The sequence below is a fragment of the Patella vulgata genome, chromosome 8 (genome assembly GCF_932274485.2).
Source record: "Patella vulgata chromosome 8, xgPatVulg1.2, whole genome shotgun sequence".
Taxonomy (NCBI): Eukaryota; Metazoa; Mollusca; class Gastropoda; family Patellidae; genus Patella; species Patella vulgata.
Genome location: NC_065886.2, coordinates 16073974 through 16098099, shown reverse-complemented (window position 1 = coordinate 16098099; position 24126 = coordinate 16073974). Strand labels below are relative to the sequence as shown.

The window sequence follows — 24126 nt, the reverse complement described above, 5'->3', positions numbered from 1 at the left end:
ATATTCGTGCATATCGGACCGTAACTTCCTGAATTATGGCCCCTGATTGTACGAAAAATCATGTTTTTAGCTTGTGGACCCTGTAGAAGTCATAATTTTTATCTGATTTAAAAAAAACGTTCTATTATATCACCGTTACACCCTAAGGATGGCCGTTGTTCGTTCTCAAATAGCGTAAGAAAATGGTATATCAAGGTTGTGGACCCTATAGAGGTCACAATTTTTATCTGATTTTGTTGAAACTTGAAATGTAAGTCTATAACCCAAAGATCTCGGTTCTTTTCGATATTCGCGAATATCGGACCGTAATTTCCTGAATTATGGCCCCTGATTGTACGAAAATCGCGTTTTTAGCTTGTGGACCCTATAGAGGTCATAATTTTTATCCAATTTAAAAAACCGTATTATTATATCACCGTTACACCCTAAGGACGACTGAAAATCTACCCAAAATTGACAGACAAAATGGCTGCCGTTCGTTCAGTTCCTTTCGATATATGCGCATATCGAATTGTAATTTCCTGAATTATGGCCCTTGATTGTAGGAAAAATCACTTTCTTGTTAGCTTGTTCTCTATCCATCTCTCGAAAATGTGGGCGTATCCTACCTGGCAGCCGCTGGTTAAAAAAGGGAGAAATATTAGATTGTTGTAAAATGTTTATATTATATTTACAGATTGAATATGAAAGTAATCGTGTAACAATGCAAGAGAAAACGACCTCACTTATAACAGATAAAGAAACATTAAATAAAGCTATAGCAGATAGTAGCACTCTTATAGAAGGGTGAGTTTATTTTTAGATATTTAATATATATAAAGGTTTAGTTTGTAAAATAGACTTCACCTATCTTCACATATTATTTGTAAAAACACATCTGAAATATTGTTTTATGATCTGAATTCTATAATTAGAATATTTTTTTCATTGGAATTTTGTACAAGGTTTTAGATATCATAACTGGATATCTGTTTATTTTAGTCTAATGGATATTTTTATATGTTAGCCTAATGGATACATGACAAATATTTTAACCTAATGGATATTTGCATATTTATAGTCTAATCATTCTAATGGTTATTTGTATATGTTAGTCTAATGGATATTTATAATTATAAATTTATATATTTTAGTCCAGTGGATATTTATATACATATATTCTATTGGATATTTATATACATATATTCTATTGGATATTTATATACATATATTCTAATTGCTATTTGTATATTTATAGTCTAATGGATATTTGTATATGTTAATCTAATAGATATTTATATATATATATATATATATATATATATATATATATATATATATATATATATATATATATATATTAGTCCGATGGATATTTATATAGATATTATTCTAATGGATATTGATATATTTTAGTCTAGTGGATATTGATTTACATATTATTCAAATGGATATTTATATATTTTAACCTGATAGATATTTATACATTCTGACCCAATGGATATTTATACTTTCTAACCTAATAGTATTTATATATTTTAGTCTGATAAATACACTAAGCTGTAAAGACCAAGAATTAGAAGAAATAAAACAAAAGCACATTTCTGATCTACAAGATCTTCGTACAACGCGGTAAGAACTAATTAGTTATTTAGATCGTATTGATTGTATTTAAGATATATGTACCGGTAGTCTGTTGTACAAAAATAGTTTCAGTTCAGTTTATTCTTCCAATCATGGCCAGGATTAGACACAAATACTGTAGCACTACTGTCTTGTGTGGAACTATTCTGCATTCTTGGACTGCAATATGGACATCGATATTCAACAAAAAACAGATACAATCTTATAGTAGAATAAAATCACAAAATGGAACTTTTTTAATACATGCATTATTTTTAAGATATTTTTATATGTTGGGTTGCAAGTGGTTATTAAAAAAATTATGGATAGTTCCTATGATTTACCATTTTGTAGTTGATAAGAATTGTTATTTTTAATATGTAGATATGTTTGTATCATTATCCCACATTTTGCCTTAATTTTTACTTTTTATGTTATTTTAGAGAGGAATTAGAGCAATATAAGTTGTCTAATCAACAACTTTCAGAAAGATGGCGAACTATCAATTCTATTGATTTACAAAGAGCTAAAACAGCCGAGGTAGATACGCTTGTGCTATACATAAATAATTCTTTGTATTTTTTGACTCGTGCCCTTACTTTGTATTTAATACATTCATACATTGTCAATCTGTAGATGTGCTGGCTCAGTGAGTAAGTTGTTGACTCGCTAACCGGTATGCCACTTTTTCGATCCCGTTGTTGGCCAAGAAAGTTAATCGGAATATTTTTCAGTGTGGTTCCCCCTTGTCAGTGGTGCAGTACGGACGGTCAGGCAAGGGAAAACATATAGTCTTTCGGATGTGATGAAAAACCAAGTTCCTATCTGTTATATATTTTTCAACCTTTATTTGGGCACCAAATATTATGCCTGTAAAATCTGTATTTGAACCCTATATAATGTCATCAGCTAGAAGCTTAATTCTGAGCTTGAATTAAACCCAGTATCAAATAATTTATGCTAAAATTTGTTGTTTTATTTTTTATCAGTTGAAGGTTTTAAATGTTCAACTAGAGATGATGGAGAAATCATTCACTCAGGTAAAAAAGGAAGCAAGTTTTCATGTGGAACATTTAACCCGATTAGTACAAAAGTAAGTTTGACAGTTCAAATAATGAAACAGCATGATAATATTGAGAGGATACTCTTCAAAACATTGCCTAAACAAATTAGTAGCTGTTTTCCATAAGTATGTGTTATGATTTATTACTCTATCCAGTTACTAAATGCCATTACTAAAGTATGAGAGTATACTCCTCGAAACGTACCTGTTTTCCATAAGTATGTGTTGTAGTTGATTACTTTATCTGGTTACTAAATGCCTCTAAAGGGGGGTTGGATGGCCGAATGGTTAGCACGCGCCTGCTGTATCAGAAAGCCTGTCATTGAGTCAGCTGGCGTGGTTTCGAATCCCCGGTTGTACGTGACAAGGAGTAGGGTCGCCTGTCCAACCTTGTGGGTTTTCTCCGGGTCCTCCGGTTTCCTCCAACTGCTAAAGACCCCTACGCACAAGCGAATTATTGAAATAAAATTAAACCATATGTTAGTCCCGTAATGACCTAGTTTGTGTCGAGTGGACGTTAAACCCCATTTCTCTCTCTCTCTCGAAATGCCTCTAAAAGATCATAAAATGAAATATATATTAAGTTTTCAATAGATTGAGATGCGGTTATTAGACAAATAAAATATCTGTTTTTCAGAAGTCTGGATGATAAAACTACGATTCAACCCCAAGCATCCCATGCTTTAAAACACTGGCAAAATATTCTAGAAATGACTGATGTTAAAATAACAGAACTTCGGGTTAGTTTTATATAACTACTATATTGTATTATTATAGAGATGTGATTCTCACAATTATTATCCCACGGCAAACAAAGTTAAGGTATGGAGGGATATTGAAACAGGGTTTGTCTGTTTGCATGTCTCTCCCAGTTTTGTTTCCAGAGCATATCTCATAAATCGTTCAAGATAAAATCATGAAATTCTGTACATGCATCACTGTATTATAGTAGTTGTGCCTTTTGCAAATTAGAAATTTCTCGGTTTTTAATAATTTTTGTGTTTCCATGGAATCAAATATAACTTAGTTTTCCCTGTACAATGATGCAGGATTTTGTTTATCGAGTCTTCATGATATTGTTAAAATAGAAATATCTGACAGACTCAATGTGTATTAAAATAAACCAGTCGTCCAGTGTTCTTAAAGATGCATTATCTAAGATTTAGATAAAGAGCTGGTCGTTTTTGCTATAAGTGTTCAAAATAGATAATTAAAAATGAATATTTTGAAAATTTAATTCGAATTGCTTTATTCTGAGCAAAATTATCACTGTTTGAAGCTGTCATGCAGATCGTTTATTATTGTAGCAACAGTACTTGATTATCAATTTTTAAATTTTGTGATGTTCAAATCCATTTAAATCTCGGCCATCCAATGGTCTAGAGAATTGACTATGGGCTTTTCATGTGAATAAATGTCGAAATAATAATTTCTATAACATTTGAAGCCAGAAAATAGACCTGCAATATGCAGATTTAGCTCTTACTTAATGCATCTTTAATATTGTGAATTTTGATCTGTAAAATTGACGATAATATCTGATTTTATATATTTTGTAGAAGGAGTTTGAAAGTCAAATAAAACAGATTGGAGAAGGAAAGAAGTTATCAGAGTTACCTCCCATATCTTATTCCCCACCACCGTTGCCTGTAATGCAGAATATGGTATGTAAAAGAATCTCAAGCTCAAAGAATCTGTTAAATGTTCTGTTCAGTGTGTCACCTAGTCTCAACTACTTCATCTTATCTTAATATTATTTGGCATTATGTCTCGTTAATGTATCTATTTCAAGGTACCATCTCAAGGATTCAACCGGATGAGAAACCAAAACAACTCCCCTTCTGGTCCAGATAATCCTGGTATTGCTGCTAGGGGACAAACACAGCCTCCTTATATGTTACCACAAGTTGGTTTACAAACAGGATCACACATCACTTTTGTTCAACAAACTCCCTTAAATAGACCTCCTCCACCTGGGATGACATCCATACGACCCTCACTTGTTGGAGTAGCAGGTACCAGGTTTCCAGAACCACCATCACCTGTATCGTCTGCTCCTAAAACCAGCATGGATAAACTAATTGCTACATTAAATAAGACATTTCCCACTCATAACAAGTAAGTTTTATGTTTTTCATAACTTGTTTCGTCTTGTTAATCAGGACTTGTCTGTCTTAATAATCAGGACTTGTTCTGTCTTATTAATCAGCATCTGTTCCATGTATGGGGCTGTGTATGCTAGCTCTCTATATATATATAGCTCCATTTACCTGTCTTTATTGAAGAAGTATTCCATAAACCAGGAGAGGTATGCCATAAATCAGAAGAGGTATTTCATAAATCATGAGAGGTATACCATAAATCAGAAGAGGTATTTCGTAAATCAGAAGAGGTATTCCATAAATCAGAAGAGGTATTCCATGTAATTATGTGTCTCATTGAGATGAACTAATGTACACTACAGTGGTCTCTGTCACACCCGACATCGTACGGGATCGTTACAATATTTCGGATCACACAGCGTGTGGGAATACCGAGCTTTCTCCAAAACCGGAAATACTGTAACTTCGAAAACCGGAAGTATTTTTATATTGTAGCTTCGATTCACCAGAATGCTATTCCCTTTAAAAATGATTAAACTTTCTGTACTTTCAAAATTTTATTACATTAAATAATTAACAATAACAATGCATGCGCACAATATATTCACGAGTTGGTGTAAAATCGTTTCTTACTGCAGTTTAAATTATCGGCAAACTTCTGTTTAAATTCATCTTTACGCTTTAATATGTCTGACACTGTAGCTCAGCCAATTGAATACTTAATGGCTAATTCCTTCTGCGCAGGTTGTGGAACTTTCTCGAAATCTGCTATAAGTTGCCGCTTTACATCTAATGTCAAATCTGTTTGGGCACGCTTTGCAGGACGTTCAGACATTTTGAATACAATAATGTATAATGATTCTTCAATCGCGGCAATTTTTATATGATGTCGCGGTATTTGACATGAGTAACTAAAATCAAATACCAAGCGCACTCTTGCAAGAGATTATAAATTGTAAAATAATCAACAAAGAATTTATAACATTATCAAAGTAATCAACACAGACCGGCACTTGCGAGTTTTAATCTCACCGATAATTGATTGGTGATTGCTTGTTAATCTTTTCTGGCTTCACACCCATTGAGTTTTAATCTCACCGATAATTGGATGCTTCACACCCACCGTTTGAAGTACGGATTATACGGTGTCGATTCAATGGAAATTATGTGACGGGACGGCTGATTGATGTCGTAATCCGGAACATACAGAATCCGGATTTACCAGCGATTTTTTGGCTGAAGTAATAAGGAAATAAATCGGGACATGAAAATCAGGTCGTATATCACAGCAATCCGGAGTGATCAGACATCGGATGTGACAGTCCACTGCAATTACCATAGCTGAACCATTTGATTATATCATGATTCTGCTTACACCATAACCATTTTCTGTGACAGAACTTGATTCCTTATCACTCTATTACAATTCCATCATTTCAAAACATTGCAGACTGACAATCGAACACCCTGTATTCCAGCTCCCTGTAGATTCCACATAATTATTTCATATATAACTCTTGTTTGACAATTAGTTTTAAATTATTTCAGGTCTGATTTTCGACAAATGATACATGAATTACGTATTGTACGTGGAGGTAGTTTGAGTGGTTTATCACTTGAAAGTATCGTACATTTTGTGATAGAAAAACTTACGAAACAAAATAACCAGGTACAATTTATTCTTCTTTCTTGATTTTCATTCAAAACTTTTCAATTTTTAGGATTATCTTTGCAACAATAACCATTCTGAACACAGTGCATTGATAAAATGTAGTAATTTAGTTAAGGTTAATCAGTTTTTCAAAAATGAACCATTTCAGAGTGCTTACAAAAGGTTTCATAGCACAGATACTGCTCTGACATGTGTTTCTAAGGACATTTTACTTTCACTTGATAATCGTCACTGTATTTCATTAATTTTATTAATTTATCTGCTGCTTTTGATACTGTTAATCATTTTATTCATTTAAATTGTCTTCGTTTTAAATTTGGCATTTGTTCTGCACTAAAACTTTTAGAAAGCTATTTATGTGGATGGAAACAGAGTATTGTTATAAAATTAATGATCAATCATATTCTGAATGTGTATTAGATTTTGGTGTACCACAAGACTCAGTCCTTGGCCCAATTTTATTTACTTTGTATACTTCACTTCTAGGTGATCTTGTTCGAAACCTTGTCCATGATCTTGATTTCCATTTATATGCAGATGACACACAGCTGTATATTCCAATTTGACACCAAAACCCTGTTTCCTGTGTTAATTCTAAATTTGAAATGGAGCAATGTTTATTTCTGAAATCAGATTATGGAATGTTGAAAATTTTTCTAAAACTCAATGATGATAAAACTGAATATGTTTTAATTGGGTTAAACAAGAATTTATCAAAATTAAATTGTGATTCACTTTTTGCTATTGGTAATGGGGAGAGAGAGAGAAATGGGGTTTAACGTCCACTCAAACTAGTAAATTTTTCGAGGCTAACACATGGTTCAATTTCATTTCAATAATTCGCTTGCGCATAGGGGTCTTTAGCAGTGGGAGTAAACCGGAGGACCCGGAGAAAACCCACGAGATTGGACAGACGACCCTACTCCTTGCCACGTACAACCGGGGAATCGAAACTATGCCAGTTGACTCAATGACAGACCTTATGATACAGCGCGCACATGTTAACCATTCGGCCATCCAACCCCCCTGATTTTGTAATAATAGTGTGATGCAAGACAAATTTTCCCTTAAAAGAATTAATGAACAGGGCTAATCTTTGGTAACGAACATTTGAATATTAGAAAGGATTGAATATAAAAAATGTATTATAATAAATATAACCTCTATTGATAGGTACAGCAATCTAAAGAGCCACCTGGTTTTACTACTAATAAAGGATTATCTACCCCTGGCCTTGAGTTGTTTAGGGAAGATGAAGATCCATGTGCTATATGTCACGATGATTTATCTCTACAACCTGTCCGTATATTAGAATGTAAACATAGTTTCCATGAACTGGTATGTTATCATTATTGTCTGTATATCTTAAGTCATGGTGATAGAGACTACTGGAATGTTATCCTTATTGCTATATCTTAAGTCATAGTGATAGCGACTACTAGTATGTTATCAATATTGCTATATAACTTAAGTCCTGGTGATAGGGACTATTTTAAACATTATGAGATGGGGTTTAACATCCTACTTTTTATTTCTCTAATCTACTACTTGCTATGGAAGTCATTTGTGGGACTACCGCTGCCACATATCTTTGTTTTGGCCTTATTGTTTAGGCCCTAGGGGTTTGTTTGACTCTGGACTGGCTACTGTTTTATCTCTCTTCTTAAGGACTTCACCATATGTAACAAAAGCACCAATATTTTTTTGCTGTCACAACAGTATGGTATACATAAAAGTCATTCTATCCATCCCACTTCTGTACAAGTTTAAGCAGCGTGGCTAGACATAGGAAATCTACTACATCATGAAATGGTCGTCTAAAGAACCCAGACGGTGTCTAAAACTATTCTCTCTTATAGGTGCCTAGCCCTAATTGATTTACGTCATAGATTGATTACAGCTAAATTCCAAATATGGAATGGGCATGCACCATACCCCACATATTGGCAGGGATTTACCTAATTTGGTCAACAAATATGGTATACGTTTATGACAAAGAAAATGTAAATAACCAACGTGTATTAATCTATAACTCAGTTAACGTATCAAAATAAACTGCATAACTTGCTAAATTTCTTAAGGATGAATTTAGAATCAATAATTTGTAAAGATAACAATATTGTTAGCCATGATATAGTTACACATTACAAAGTTTTAATAATATATCTTAAATAATAAAAGTTACTGATATTTATATGGTATAATTTATTATGTTTTTTTTTATAATTTTCAGTGTATAAGACAATGGTTTAATGAACAGACAACTTGTCCAAACTGTCGTGTTCATACTCTACTACCAGATGAATTCCCTTCTCTTAAGTAATTCCAGTATATTTTTTTTTTCATTTCAATTCAATTGTTGTTATATTGCTGCTTTTCCACTACAGATTTTTTTTTTCCGAGATAATATTCTTTTGGGGACAGGCACATAGGATGTAGTTTTTGTTTTTGAAAGACTACTATCGCTCCATGTGCACTTACAGGCAGGTGTAAAATGAAAAATCTATTTCAAAAATAACATTAAGCTGTGGCTAAGTATTATTCCTGAATTCGATTACGTTCGTTATCATATAAACAAGATAATTATGCATCATCTATTTTTGAGCTATTATAGCAAGAATGGTCAGCTCTTTATCTAAATCTTACATAATGTATCTTTAATGTTATTTTTTAAAGAGATTTTCCATTTACAATCGCACATTTGTGCTCTAGACTCTGTATTCAAGTTTTGTTGTGGCTCTTTGCTTAGTTATTAAACAAATTGTGTCTTTTTACTTGGGTAGTTGTGTTCAGTTTATCCACCTACGACTCATTAAAGATTTCCATACATATGTTATGTTTTACATTTTTGTGACGTTCTTCAAGATTTCAGTCAAATGCGAATTAGTTTATATAGTATCATATTGAAAGTAACTAGTTTCAATTATCCAAGCACTGGCCTACTTAGAATATAGTATTTTGCAATATAGAGACAGAGCTTTATTAATACTATGTGAGGCTGTAATTCTGTAAATATTAATACCATGTGGAAACAGTGCTTTACATATTAATACCATATAGGTGCTATGCTCTATGTAGAAACAGTGCTTTACATATTAATACCTTGTAGAGACAGTGCTTTACATATTAATACCATGTAGAAACAGTGATATCATGTAGAGACAGTGATGTCATGTAGAGACAGTGCTTTACATATTAATATCATGTAGAAACAGTGCTTTACATATTAATATCATGTAGAAACAGTGCTTTACATATTAATACCATGTAGAGACAGTGCTTAAGATATTAATTTAATACCATGTAGAGAATGCTTCTCATATTAATACCATGTAGAGTCAGTGTTTTACATATGCATGCCATGTAGATACAGTGCTTTAGGGGCAGATACAGAGGTGGGGAGGGGGTCATGTGAGACAGTACTTTACATACATAATAAATAGCATATAATAATATTTTTAAATGGTGTACCTTTGTTGTTGCATGTCTTGTTACGAACATTTTTTCAATGTACCATTAATTTTTTGTAATACAGTAATTGAACTGTTCTGCTGATGCCCAATTATTTGAGATATCCATTCATGATTTTATACATGATTCTTTTAGGTAAATGTAACTTTAAGATGTTTCTGAGTCTTTGAAGAATTTTTTTTTTTTTTTGTGTTATCTTGTGTTGAAGAATAAATACCTATTTTATCTAAACAGTTGTTGATTTTTAATATCTATCAATTAAAAATTATTATGTATCACAGCCTGTTTTTTTTATAAGACAAAATCTATTGGACGCCAAATGGACAGCTGCTGCTGGAACAACTTCCAACATGCTAGAAATAGAAATCATAGTTTTATCATGGAATTGAATCGAGATTGTGTTTTCCCATGTCGACAAATATGTGGAAATGTACATGATTTGATCAATAACAGTTTCTTCCCCAGGTTTCTGTGTGGGGTGCCATGCTTGACTAATGACATTATGGATTTCTGATGTCATAAATGGGTCCAAAAATGATAAAACTTTCATTGTGGTTGTCGCTGTCTAACATGTGGGCTATAGGTCAACAAGTCAAGTGGCATGGTTTCGGTTTCATGTTTGTTAGTAACAAAGAATAGATTCGCCTGCCTAACTTTGTGAGATTTCTCTGGGTCCTCTGGTTTTCTCCCATTGCTAAAGACCCTGAGCCTGTGAAAAGTTACGTCTTTCATAAGTCAATGTGATTGTTGAGTTCATGTGAGAAGATATGTTTTTATCTCATGCTTCTACTTGATGAGGGGGATCACGGTGGCTGAGTGGCTAAGACGCTGGCTCGCTAGCCTGGAGGTCGCGTGTTCGATCCCTGCATTGGCCGAGAAAGTTCATCCAGATTTTCCGGCGTGGTTCCCCCTTGTCAGTGATGCAGGACGGATGGGCTGACAAGGAAAGCTGTCTAGTCGTTCGGATGGGACGAAAAACCGAGGTCCTTTGTACACATTGACGTGCACGTAAAAGATCCCTTGACAGTTGGAATTCGATATAAGAGTAGGCCGTAGTGCCACTGTCCGGGCAAAATTTCCCTCATAACACACTGTATGGCGTATGCCCGTCTTCATTAGCCCAGTTCGGAGCAAAACAGTAGGACGTTAAACCCCATTTCATTTCATTTCTACTTGATGAGACACGCCATGTGTCCAAGGTTCTGGGTCTGCGATAGTCGAGCCAAGAAATGCACTGTGTACTCAGAACTAAAATATAAAATATCTGTTTGAAATCCTGCAGATTACGTCAAGGTCGTGAGATGTAAACAGGGCTACTGCTCGAGATTGTGGGTAAGGGCTAGGGTTAGCCCTTTTTACATCTTGTGAGGTCCTACATGTGACGGCTGGGAATGAATGGAATCAAGTTGGGCCAATGTTTACTTGGACATAAAAAGACCAATTCTTGGTTATTTTTATTTACTGTGCAGTGGGGGAAAATTTGACTGGACAGTGGTTTTTCTGTCTAATCCTAGAATTCTGTCTTTTACAAGAATGTCTAAAGATACCCAGCTAGACATCTTTTTTTTCATTTCATCCAAATGACTAATTACACTCTAAAGGAAATGGGAAATAGAAAATTCAATACTTTAAATCAGACGACTACCAAGTGCCATTTTGGTAATAAGTAAATTTTCTATGCCATGGGCATTCATCAGTAGGATGCATCTAGGGTGTGGTAAATTAGTTACATTTTGTGGACCAATTTGAAAAATAAAATAAAACTATGTATAATAATAATTTATTATCACTGCATTCATCGATACAGGAAGTTATTACAATGGTGATCAGATTGAAATAAGACCTAATAATATATTGTAGGATATGAACAAAATATGGTAAAATTATATATATATATATATATCAACATTGTTGTATTCTAGGACGGGAATAGTTCACAGTAAACTATAAATATCAACATTTTTTTATTCTAAGATGGGAATAGTTCACAGTAAATTATAAATATCAACATTGTTTTAAGCTAGGATGGGAATAGTTTAAGGTAAATTATAAATATCAACATTGTTTTATTCAAGACGGGAATAGTTCACAGTAAATTATAAATATCAACATTGTTTTATTCTAGGACGGGAATAGTTCACAGTAAATTATAAATATCAACATTGTTTTATTCTAGGACGGGAATAGTTTACATGTATTATAAATATCAACATTGTTTTATTCTAGGACAACTATAGTTTACAGAAAATTAGTAGTGATATGTGTATGAAGATATAACCTCATACCAAAACTTAATTTTAATAAATGTCAACTATCTGATGTACTTGTTCACAAACTGATCCCTGACAACTTGGTATAAAAATAAACATGACTTCAATTTTTGACCTAACACTGCCTGTTTGAATTATTGTTTTTAAAAGAAATGTTAATAATTTCTTCTGGTCAGGTTGCCAGACACAACTTAGTTGTCCAAGCTATACAAATCTATTAAAATTTCAGACACATCCAATGATGTGTCCCCTTGTAGAATTTGAAAAAAACAAAAACGCTCTAGTCTCTTGATAATAACAAGCCTTCAGTAGGAAGGAAAATAACTAGTGTAAATAATGGATGCAATACAATTCCAGCAAGTTCGAAAAAATCCCCACAAACTATCAAGGCTTTGATGACATGGTCTATAACTGCAAGTAAATTTGATGCACATTTATCGTCATTTCATCATTATTACTAGATAAATAATCTAAGCAAATTTGAAAAACTTTCTCAAAAAAAAAAGAGTCAATGGCAGTTGCAATAACTCTCCAAATACTAAATGCATGGCTTAAAAGTTACTAACAAGTTTTAAAAAAATTCATGACCCCAAACCTGTAATAGAATGACTAAAAATAATGTTTATAAAAATAATGCAAGGGAATGTGCTATATACCAGTATATATAGAGTTCCGTAATAGAATATTGTAATTCCCATGTTGGAAAACCATTTCATTATACAAGATGGCACTATCTTATCATTCTTAATGTTATATTCCCATTAACAATCATCCATATCTGTTTTTAAATACATTTTTGAAAATACTTACATTTAAGAAAACAAAAGTAGTTATTTATTACTCGTATTAAAACTTTGGGTAATTCTACTATTATAAAACTAGTCAACATTTTACACTGGGGACAAAGTCTTGTTCTATCATTATGTATTCCACTGAGTGGCAGATCAAAACCATAATCTCAAATGTTTTTGTGAAGAACTGGTCACTTGTAATGATTTTATTGTTATCACGTTTCTAACTAACTTATATACTATGAACGTTACCCACCAAACAGCCAACTTAAAACTCCGCGAAAATCATTTTTATTGATAGGATTAAACTGTTAATTAAGCTAACAAACAGTTAAATATAATTTTATTTACTAAAATTACTCTTTAATTGCCTTATCTGATTAATTCAACACTTTAATCCATCAACAGATCTTACACTGGGTTTAAGTCAACTGTTTGTGGTTTAAGTTCAAAGTAAATAAGTATGTATACTAAAATAATCCCAGCAAGTTTTAAAAAAAATCTCTATACTCAAATAATAACGGCATGTTTTAAACAAATATCTATACTCAAATAATCCCAGCAAGTTTATCTTAAAAACTCTGGCCCTGGCCTGCAGAGTGTTTACCAGGTTTATTTTACCCTGACCCTGAGTTTTCATATGGTTCATGTTTATGTATTCAGACAATCCCAACAAGTTTGAAAATTGTTTTTTTTTCTTTTAAGAAATTTGAACATGTAGAGTGTTTTACCAGGTTTGGGTGACCAGTATTTCCAGCATGTTTGAAAAAAAATTTAAAAAAAAGACAGGATTTTATCAAGTTTTGTTGTTCCGCCCTGTGTTTCGATATGGTTCATGTGTGATCCAACAATTCCAGCAAGTTTGAAATGAATGAAATGTTAGTTTTAAGGCACATTAGCTCCAACAGGGCTGTATTGCGCCAAACAAATGGGGTTTTATACAAGACCCCAGCCAATTTGAAAAAAAAAACTACTTAAAGATTCTGACCTGCAGAGTGTTCACCAGGTTTAGGTGCCCGGGGCAATAATACTGTATTATGATACAATTTCATGTTAATGTATAACCGTTATTAAAATATATTTGTCACTATTACAGTATAACAGATCGATATCATCCTATATGTACTGTTAAACAAAATATTATCCTGTTTTAGGAATCAAAAGCTCCTGTATAGATTCACAAATTGTTCCAAAACAGATATAGCAAGATTGATTTTTTTTTTTTAAATTTCAACAGCATCAAATTTGGACAGAACATTCAGGTTTACCTCAATCTAAATTTCTCATTCAGTAAAATAAAATGTTTTTGTTTTAACAGGGATTGTCCTAGAACCCCATTTTTATGGAAAGTCACTTCTGTCTGTAATGACAGGTCAGGGAGAAACCCAGCCTGATGGCATTTACAATTTCACATTTAATAATCTGACTTAGGACCAAATTACAAGTATCGAAAGTTTATGAGCTGAAGAGCTTTGTTATTATCTTAAAACACTGAATTAAGGTAAAAATAATAAGTTCATGGTTAATATTCTTTAAGAATCTTTCTCTAAAAATGTATCCTTTTTTTCTAAAATTAAAACCATGGAAAAAAAATAAATAAATGTATGTTTACTAATAAAATTGGTTTCTAATTTTTGTCATTGACAAATTGTTATTCATTTTGAATTAAAAATGAGGTTAAAATAAATATTAAGACTTATTCTATATACAAATAATATTAAATCTGCTATTTACATATCACAAAAACCTGGAATAGAATCTACATTATATACTTATTCTATCTTATAATATTTACATAATAGGTGGGTCAGTTCTATGTAAAACATGACCACGGCCATGTATATCAGTGCGTGTGGGACCAAAGAGGATTAAACATGGAGAAACAAAGTTGATAAATATATAAATGGAAGTGTTATATTAAATAATGCTGATTTAATTTGACTCATTTATTTCTCAAAGGAAAAGCTTTTTCACTAAAAAAAACTCTACAGACCTGATAGTTTTTTTCAATCGGTATGAGCGAAGAAACCCATCATCGCCATCTCCTCAGTATACAACAACCAGACACAAATTAAAATAACGGATTTGCCCATGAACTCACAGTGTCTGAGGGGAGGACCAAGATGAGGGAATGACTTCAATCATAGTACGATTTCAGATAGCATCAAGAAATTAACATTTCAAATTTCGATTCTTCTTTGATTCGTGAAGCAGTTATCTCTGTTCGAAGTAATGATTATAGATAAGGAAAATAAAACAATATGTCCAGACCTCCTGCAAGACATTCCAGTTTGATCTCGGCAACATAACACAGTAAATTTAGAAGATTCTTTACATCAGTAAAGTTTGATTAATAGTTTTTTTTAAAGGTAATTTTGATGTGAAATGTTTTTTTTTGTGATCTGTGTTTTTATGTTGTTATGTGTTGGGGCTGATTAACTTTTCTTTCCACTTGTGCCAAATATTTCTCTGGTATACCAGCAGACCTGTTCAAATACAAAAAAAATATGAGATTGTTTAACAAGAATAAATATGAGATTGTTTAACAAGAACTAAGTCAAATCTGTTTCCGTGGAAACACAAAATTATTAAAGAGAAATAGGATTTAACATACACTCGACACAAACTAAGTCATTTTGGGACTGAACATATGGTTCAATTTTTATTCCATTAATTTGCTTTAGCAGTGGGAGGAAATCGGAGGACCTGGAGAAAACCCACAAGGTTGTGTCACATGCAAGCGAGAAATTGAAACCATGCCACTTCACTCAATGACAGACCTACTGATCAAACGTGCACATGTTAACCATTCGCAAAAGGCACAACTACTATAATAGGTTATCTTTAATGGCTTATGAGATATGCTTTGGAAACTTCATTTAGTACAGCCATCCAACCCCCTCTTCTTGAAGCGAGAGAGAGAGAGAGAGAGAAATGGGGTTTAACGTCCACTCGACACAAACTAGGTCATTTCGGGACTAACATATGGTTTAATTTTATTTACATAATTCGCTTGCGCGTAGGGGTCTTTAGCAGTGGGAGGAAACCGGAGGACCCGGAGAAAACCCACGAGGTTGGACAGGCGACCCTACTCCTTGCCACGTACAACCGGGGATTCGAAACCACGCCAGTCGACTCAATGACAGACTTTATGATACAGCGCGCGCACGCTAACCATTCAGCCATCCAACCCCCCTTCTTCTCGAAGCACCCAAGGATTAAAACAAAGGATATAAAAGAGAAGATAATTTCTTGTACTGACCTTAGTTCCTCTAATTTACGACGTTTAACCTCTTCAAGTTTCAGTCGACGTTGTCGCGCCTCCACATCCAGTTTAATACCTTCCTCGAAGAAGAGGTTCCTTTCAACTATCCTCTGTTTCTCCTTGGTCTGTATCTGATTACGGATATCATCAGCATGTACATGACGTCGTTTTTGTAGTTCTATCTCTTCAAGCTTCTCTTTTTCTAATAATTCTTTCTGGGCTCTATAAATAAATCAATGCAAGTAAATTAGAAATTTAAGCAAGTTTGGAAATAAGGTTCATTGTCTGGCACAGATTCAGGCCTTGTTAGATAATTTCTCAGATGCTTGTCATTTTGTGTGACACATTATCTGGAGAAAACCCATGAGGTTAAGTTGGTTACATGCAAATCACAGGTTATGATCTACATCGCACATGTTAGCCAACCTGACAAGCCAAAATGCTAATATTGACAGGAACCAAGGAAAAGTCAAACTTAGATACAAAAACTTTTGTCAATAAAATCTAATAAATGTGGAATGAGATTAGGTCTGGGTTGCAAAGGAGAGAAATGGGGTTTAACTTCCACCTGATACAAACTTGGTCATTTTGGGACTAACCTACGGTTAGGGGTCTTTAGCAGTGAGAAGAACCCGGGGAAAACCCACGAGTTTTGACACAGATGACTGTAGTCCTTGTTACGTACAAGGTTGGAATCAAAACCATACCACTTAACTCAATGATGACAGACCATACAATCTAAAGCCCAAGCGGTGAACAATTCGGACACTCAACCCCCAGTTCACAACAAGAGAATGTGTGAAATATCCCATATCTTCACAGGGATAAAGGTTGCCTCCTTCAACACAGCTCTACTAGTCACCAGGAGCTGGTTTAATGAAGCATCTAAGATACCTGGGGTAAAGCAAACAGTAAAAATATTCAACATGGCTCTACTAGTCACCATGAGCTGGTTTAATGAAGCATCTAGATACATCGGGTAAAACAAAGAGAGAAAATATTCTTACTGGAGAACACGTTCAAACTCAGCTCGTTCACGTTGAGCTTGTACACCCAGATAATGTTCTTTCTCATTCATTTGATTGGCTCGGGCTAATTTCAGACTGGCCTCTACGTCTGCTTTCCTCTGGGCAACTTGTCGTTCCTTCTTTCTCCATTCTCTTTCTGTCTGTTCCTGAGCACGTTTAGCGCGAAGAGCATCACGCTCAGACTGTTCATCACGAGCACGTTCCTGTAATGTTCGTAGTCTGGCAACTTCACGCTCTTTCTCCAAACGAACTCTTTCTTGTTCTAATTCATATGCCGCTTCACGTTCCTGTTAGAATATCATTTATACATTAAACAACAGGGGTGGGATTTTCAGTTACCTTGTCATTAATTATCTAATGTCCAATCAACACAAACCAGGTCATTTTGGGACTAACACATGGTTCAATTTTATTTCAATAATTTCCTTGCCCGTAGGGGTCTTTAGCAGTGGGAGGAAACCGTAGGACCCGGAGAAAACCCACAAGTTTGGACAAACGACCCTACTCCTTGTCACGTACAATTGGGGAATCGAAACGCCAGATGACTCAATGACAGACCTTATGATACAGCTCGCACGTGCTAACCATTCGGCAATCCAACCATCTTGCTATTGGTAATAATGATATTGTAATAAAGACATATCAACATCTCTACATGCTTAATTCTGATCCAATATTTAATGTTAAAAAATAAATGATTAAGTTCAAATTAAACTCACCGCTTTCTTTTTCTGGTATTCAATAACTTTGATTTCTTCCATCTTCTCTTGATCCTTCTTGGTGATTTTACGACGTAAAATTTCATCATTAGCTTTATTTAACTCTTCCTGTAAAATAAAATATTGATATTTGTAATATTTGGGACGTCATTAGGCTTGCGACCAAAATACTGACGAGTAAGTGAAGTCACTTCTGTAAAACCTAGCGTGTCATCTGGCTTGTGTCTAAAATTTAACTTTTTTTAAAGATGCATTTTATAAAATATAGATAAAGCAAAGTTATGAGTGTTTATAGTTTTGACAATATAGTCTTGATTGTCAAGTCCATTTTATCATTCTACACCAAAAGGGTTATAATCCATTAAATATCAAAGTTCTAATCTATCTGATGCCCTAGAGAGTTGATTATGGGCTTGTCATGTGAAAAAATATCGAAAAAAATTAAAATAACATTTGAAGCCAGAAAAAGATTTAGCTCTTACATAATATATCTTTAACTTTTTTAAGCTTATTTTTTTTATTTAGTTTAGTGAACATTCAAGGCTCTGGTTTTCTACACTACATATATTCAAAATGCCGCCATTGAGACAGCTGAAGACATTAGATTTTAATCAAATTGTCAGGTACTAAGCAATCCATCACTAACTAGGTGTTCCCAGGTTTGATCTTTTGGAGTTTCCTCGTCAGTGACTCAGTAGCAATAAAAAAAATGTCTCTTCATTCGGATGGAGCAATCTGTGGTCCCATGTATATACCATTGGCAACAGGTTAAATATCCCCTAATAGTTGTTAATCGAAATAAGGGTAGACTATAGTGCCGCTGGCAGGACAAGTTTCTTTCATAGCACACTGCATGGCGTATGTCCGGCTCGCATTGTTGGATTGGGAAAAATTGATCTCAAATTAAACCCCATTTTATTTCACTAAAAATACAATAAAGCTGTAAGCTACTCAGGTTTTATAATATGCAGCATGATGTTGATAATAATACAATGACTGATGTATGCTTAAATTATAACAACACCTAAAATCTACCCAGATTTATATCCAAGTGAAGACTTACCCGTAGAGCTGACTGTTCATGTTTTTTCTTCTCCAGACTAACATGATCTTCTATCATGAGTTTTTCGATGTATTTCTGCATGTGCATATTTTCCTGATCTTTACGTTCTAATTCAAACAAATGCTCTTGTTCATTTTCCTAACAAAAAATAAACACAAATTTCTGTATATCTAGTAGCATGAATGTAGAACATTATGTGGAAAAATATTTGTTATTCTATGTTGGTTAAATTTTTGTGAATTTAACCAGCTGTCTGCAATAAGAAATATCTAATAATTTTTTTTTTTTAATGAAATCAATTATTTTTTAAGCATTCTAATCATGAATTAGAATATTTTAATAGCATTCTCAAAATGAATTAGAATATTTTAATAGCATTCTAAAGATGGATTAGAATATTTGAATAGCATTCTAAAAATGAATTAGAATATTTGAATAGCATTCTAATAGTGAATTAGCATATTCCAATAGCATTCTAATAATGAATTAGAATATTCCAATAGCATTCTAATAATAAATTAGAAAATTCAAATAGTAAAATCAGCTTTATATGAGACAACTAATATAAATCATTAATATATCTTACTTGAATTTGCTCCATTAATTTAGCGGCACCAATTAGCTGTTCTTCTTTCCTCCTTTTCTCAATTTCTTCTTGTATCAAGATGCCATTCTGTCGATCTACCTCCATCATCTTATCCAATCGCTTCTCCTCTTCTGACATTTCTCCAACGATATGTTTCTTTTCTACTATCTGGGCATCTCTTATGGCATGACATTTAGCATTTAATATCAACTATAAAAACAGATTTTATAATTACAGCATGTGATGAGATGATAGCAATTGATTTAAAAAACAGTAACAGAAATTTAAATAAATAAACATGCAGAAGTGTGTTTTGTCAGGCATAAAAGGAACTGTTTAAAAACAAAATGTGAATTTAAAGAGGCATTATCAATTAAAAAAAAAAATTGATTGTGAAAGATGAAATGAAATGGGGTTTAATGCCCCACTGTTCTGCTCTGACTGGGCTAATGAAGATGGGCATACGCCATACAGTGTGCTATGATGAGGGAAATTTTGCCCGGACAGTGGTGCTACAATCTACTCTTATATCAGATTTCAACTACCAAGGGATCTTTTACGGGACCTCTGTTTTTAGACCATCCGAATGAGTAGACAGCTGCCCTTGTCATGCCCTCCATCCTGCCCTACTGACAAGGGAAACCACGCCGGAAAATCCTGATGACTTTTCTAGGCCAACACTGGGATCAAACTCACAACATCCAGGCTAGCAAGCCAGCATTTTACTCACCATGGTCCTAATCGATTGTGAATATCATATTTAAAATAACCTTACATACGCTATATATCGAAAATCCAAGTAATGAATGTGAGTACGCTTCTTAGATTTCTTGGAAAGTACAAACAAATTTATGTCTATTAAACTGACAGAAAGGTTTGGGTTTTTTTTAGATCAAGAAAATCTGTTCAAATTCTGCATACAATTTCGAATATTTATATCTTAATGACAGACTTCTCTCCAATTTGAATACAACCTAATTTGAACATTCATCACAGAACTCTATGTAGTCAATCACCTAAGATCAAAAATCATTTACCACCCGGCCAAAATTTTAAACTGCTAATGCCTCTCTAAATTCATTAAATAACCAGATTATAGACTTACTTCTAGACTTGTAACCAGTCGTCTAAATATTTATAAAAATTCTTAAATATTGTATATTAACCATGGGTTGCCAGGCAATGTTACATATGCTGACACGCAACTAACTACCGTCATCCAAATAATTATAATTGGTGCTACCACGATATGCATCAAAGTAGAATAACTCTGAATGTTATTATGGAAATCACTGAATATCAATGGGGGTCGTCGTTTTACTCGACATGGTTACAATAATATGAGCACATTAAAATGCAGACATATAAAAATGCTGTCATTTCAGGTGATTATTTTGTACTCAACTGTTGGGACTGAAGTAGATGTTGAAAGATGACATGTACTCAGACTACTACATATAGTCATCCAATGCCTCATTTGTAGTGGGAAGTCTTGTAATACTATAGGGGTTATTTTAATTCTATGAAAGGTGTCCTGTTTAATATATTGGAGTGGTTAAACAAATGGGTGACAATGAGAACTGGGCTAAGTGTTTATTGTGCAAAATTCAACTTTCTTAGACTAAATCACTGACAGTTCCTGCCATCAATTTCTGAAAGTAGGTTACAGACTAGTCAAATTAAATAGAATAACATTGATGTATACTGATGAACATATGAAACAGTTACCCAAAAATGGTAACTGACCCACCCTAATAGCTGACTTATCTATACTTTTTATATTATAAGAAAGAGCAGGGTTAAATTTCCCTTCAGACATCATGTGGGCTTACAGTCCGGAGGAGAACATCATGTTAAACTATCAAGACGCGTGTGGCTCTTGCCACCTTTGGGACTCTTAAGGTATTTTCAGACATTATTGAGTGTTCCTAGTGGAGTTCATATAGACATCATAGAGCGGTCTTAGAGGGACGTTGAGCCACCTCGGCTTAGAGGCCGGGACTCAGACATCATTGACGTTCCTAGAGGGATGTGTTACTGTATCTGCTGCGACTTAGAGGCCAGGATAGAGACAACATGTAGAGTTCTAGGCTTGTTAAACTCTGACTGTAAATATTATAATAACTCATAATGTACTATCACAGATGTAGTAGTTTCCTGTATTCCACATATAATATAGTTATAACAACACAGTGTTCCAGAGTTACATGTTCCTTGAAGTTTTATGCACAACGTGTTACAGACTAACTTACTTCATTTAAATGTTTAATTTCATCTTCCTGCTCCTGTCTCATATCGTTAGCTTTTGCCAATAAATGCTCAGATTTCTCTTTGGCTTCCACTTCCAATTCATTTAACTTTTCATTTTTCTGCCGATTTAAATCTTTTGATTTCATAAAATTCTTCCTTTCTTGGGCATCATCCTGCAAATACAACATATAGTACCATGAAAAAATAAAATATTATAAACAAACTCAGTTTTGTCTGTGCTTAACAAATATCTCTACTTATTCAAGTTCCCACTGCTGTGAGATGATTTACAATAGGATTATCTCTATTGAGTCCTTGATCTGGTACTAACAAATATGTTCGAATATGTTTGGATCAGTCAACACGATTGACTTTAATATATGGTAAGGCCTAATAGGATCACCATAATTACTCCATGATTAAAACCACGATAATTTCAATTGTCCTGTGGGAACCTAGCATTAACAATATGTGTGCTCCATGGGTTTGAAAAAGTTTTGCTTAGACAATTGGCCTGGCAGAAAAGATGTTGATTTATTTCTGCTTGATAAAATTCTGAGTGTAGTCTACACTCATAGAGAGAAAGAAATGGGGTTTAACGTCCACTCGACAAAGAATGAAACACTAACCATGGCTTGTTCTTTTTGTCTTTTTAACATCTCTAACTGAGCTTGTTTTTCTTCTTTAGAATAAACCCGAGCCGCCTGTAAAATGCGATAATAATCTGATCGTGACATCACCATGCTCTGTCCACTTGGATCTTCTGTAGGTACACTGTAATATTCATCACAATGATACAATTTAATGTAAAAAAGTAAAAAAAATCTGAACTATATCAGACTTGAGAATTTACATTGTAGGTACACTGTAATATTCATCATAATGATACCATTTTATGTAAAAAAGTAAAAAAATCTGAACTATATCAGACTTGAGAATTTACATTTACGAGGTTTTATAAACTTATGTTGCCAGACAATAAAACATTATAAGCTAAACATTACATGTTCTTAAAAAAAGGCATTGGATATAATATTAATATAGTTTCCAGCAGGCCTACAAAGTAAATATGCTTGATACCTCGATTTAACTTTAAAACAAAATACTGTAGTGAACTTACACTAAATTTCTAATTAAATCTTTAGTAATAACTTGAACTGTTTCACGATTATTTTTGCCATTTCTGCCTCCACTCTTTCGTCTTATATTTCTTTCATTGGCTTGCTTTTGGATATCTGTTCCGCCATTTGCCCACTTATCTTTCAACATTTCATTTCTCTTTGTGACATGATCCGATTCTCCAAATAAAGTTTCATCCACTTGAGAATGATGGCTCACAACTCGATATTGACGTGTTTTAGCACGACGTGTAGCAGACGAAGCTGAACTACTTCCGGCAGAGATGGCACTGCCTGGCTGTAAAAATTGAAAACGTAAGCTTAGATACCTGTCACATTGACAATCATTTGATCAAGTCCCTCAAAACAACCTATATAGATGGTGACTATATTTGAATTGTTCATTTTCAAGCATCAACAATGTTTACTTTATATAATCCTATCAACTCAAGCCACTAGGCCTACTATACTAAGATAAGGTTGGATTTTTCATTCTACCATATAAATTAGATATACCTTGGGTATTATAAATAAGAAAGATGGTGTTTAATATTCTACAAAGGCCACAGGAGCTTTTTTTTAGTGTCATTAATAATAGAAAATCACTTTATTATATTTAAATCAGTTATGTCTGAGTTAAACAGTCAGTACTCAGTGGGTGAGTGGCTGTTGCCGTCCAATTCCAGGTTTTAAAAAGTTTTTTGTTTGTTTCTGCTCTTGTACCCTTTCTATCTTGTTGTATTAGCCCACTGTATCTGGGCAAAACGAAGGAAACGAAAGTGTACGCGTCCTCGGACCATTAAAAATCATACTCGTCAATCCATATTACCTTTTTTTCACTTGAGCCTTGAGCTTGTGAGGAGTTCACGATGTCAAGATGTCACAAACAATGAATGTCTTAAATAAGCAGAAGATCTTAGTTTTTGTCACCTTATTAGGGTTTTATATAACCGCTGTGCATAAAATGTACTTACCATGTTGGATGTTGATCAGTTAGTCTACTTAGAAGCGAATGCTAGGCACAAATACTTGATCGAAATGCACTGACTTTGTGTTGTCAATCTCAGCTCATTATTTACTATACCGGTTGCTATAGAATTACGCATGCGCATGATATAAACGCAGG

General features: G+C 33.7%; 2 protein-coding genes across 2 annotated transcripts in view; one reads left to right on the top strand and one right to left on the bottom strand.

The window, feature by feature from the left end:
* Positions 1 to 10135, top strand: part of LOC126829704 (uncharacterized) — a 32225-nt gene extending 22090 nt beyond the window's left edge. The window contains exons 25-34 of the mRNA XM_050559791.2: positions 677 to 786; positions 1522 to 1611; positions 2046 to 2142; positions 2592 to 2695; positions 3303 to 3405; positions 4225 to 4329; positions 4458 to 4783; positions 6316 to 6436; positions 7613 to 7777; positions 8673 to 10135. Coding sequence (XP_050415748.1) covers positions 677 to 786; positions 1522 to 1611; positions 2046 to 2142; positions 2592 to 2695; positions 3303 to 3405; positions 4225 to 4329; positions 4458 to 4783; positions 6316 to 6436; positions 7613 to 7777; positions 8673 to 8762 — 1311 coding nt within the window. The 3' untranslated portion in view covers positions 8763 to 10135. The remainder of the gene's footprint in view (positions 1 to 676; positions 787 to 1521; positions 1612 to 2045; positions 2143 to 2591; positions 2696 to 3302; positions 3406 to 4224; positions 4330 to 4457; positions 4784 to 6315; positions 6437 to 7612; positions 7778 to 8672) is intronic.
* A 1541-nt stretch (positions 10136 to 11676) lies between these two features.
* LOC126829711 (cilia- and flagella-associated protein 45) lies at positions 11677 to 24096 on the bottom strand. Its single transcript, XM_050559804.1, has 10 exons — positions 23975 to 24096; positions 23003 to 23298; positions 22512 to 22656; positions 21885 to 22055; positions 19633 to 19842; positions 19047 to 19184; positions 17984 to 18091; positions 17244 to 17551; positions 16234 to 16458; positions 11677 to 15457 (listed from the first exon to the last, which is right to left on the bottom strand). Exons 1-10 carry the CDS (start codon positions 23975 to 23977, stop codon positions 15382 to 15384), a joined length of 1680 nt encoding a protein of 559 aa, XP_050415761.1. The 5' UTR covers positions 23978 to 24096; the 3' UTR covers positions 11677 to 15381.
* Positions 24097 to 24126: the final 30 nt, after the last annotated feature.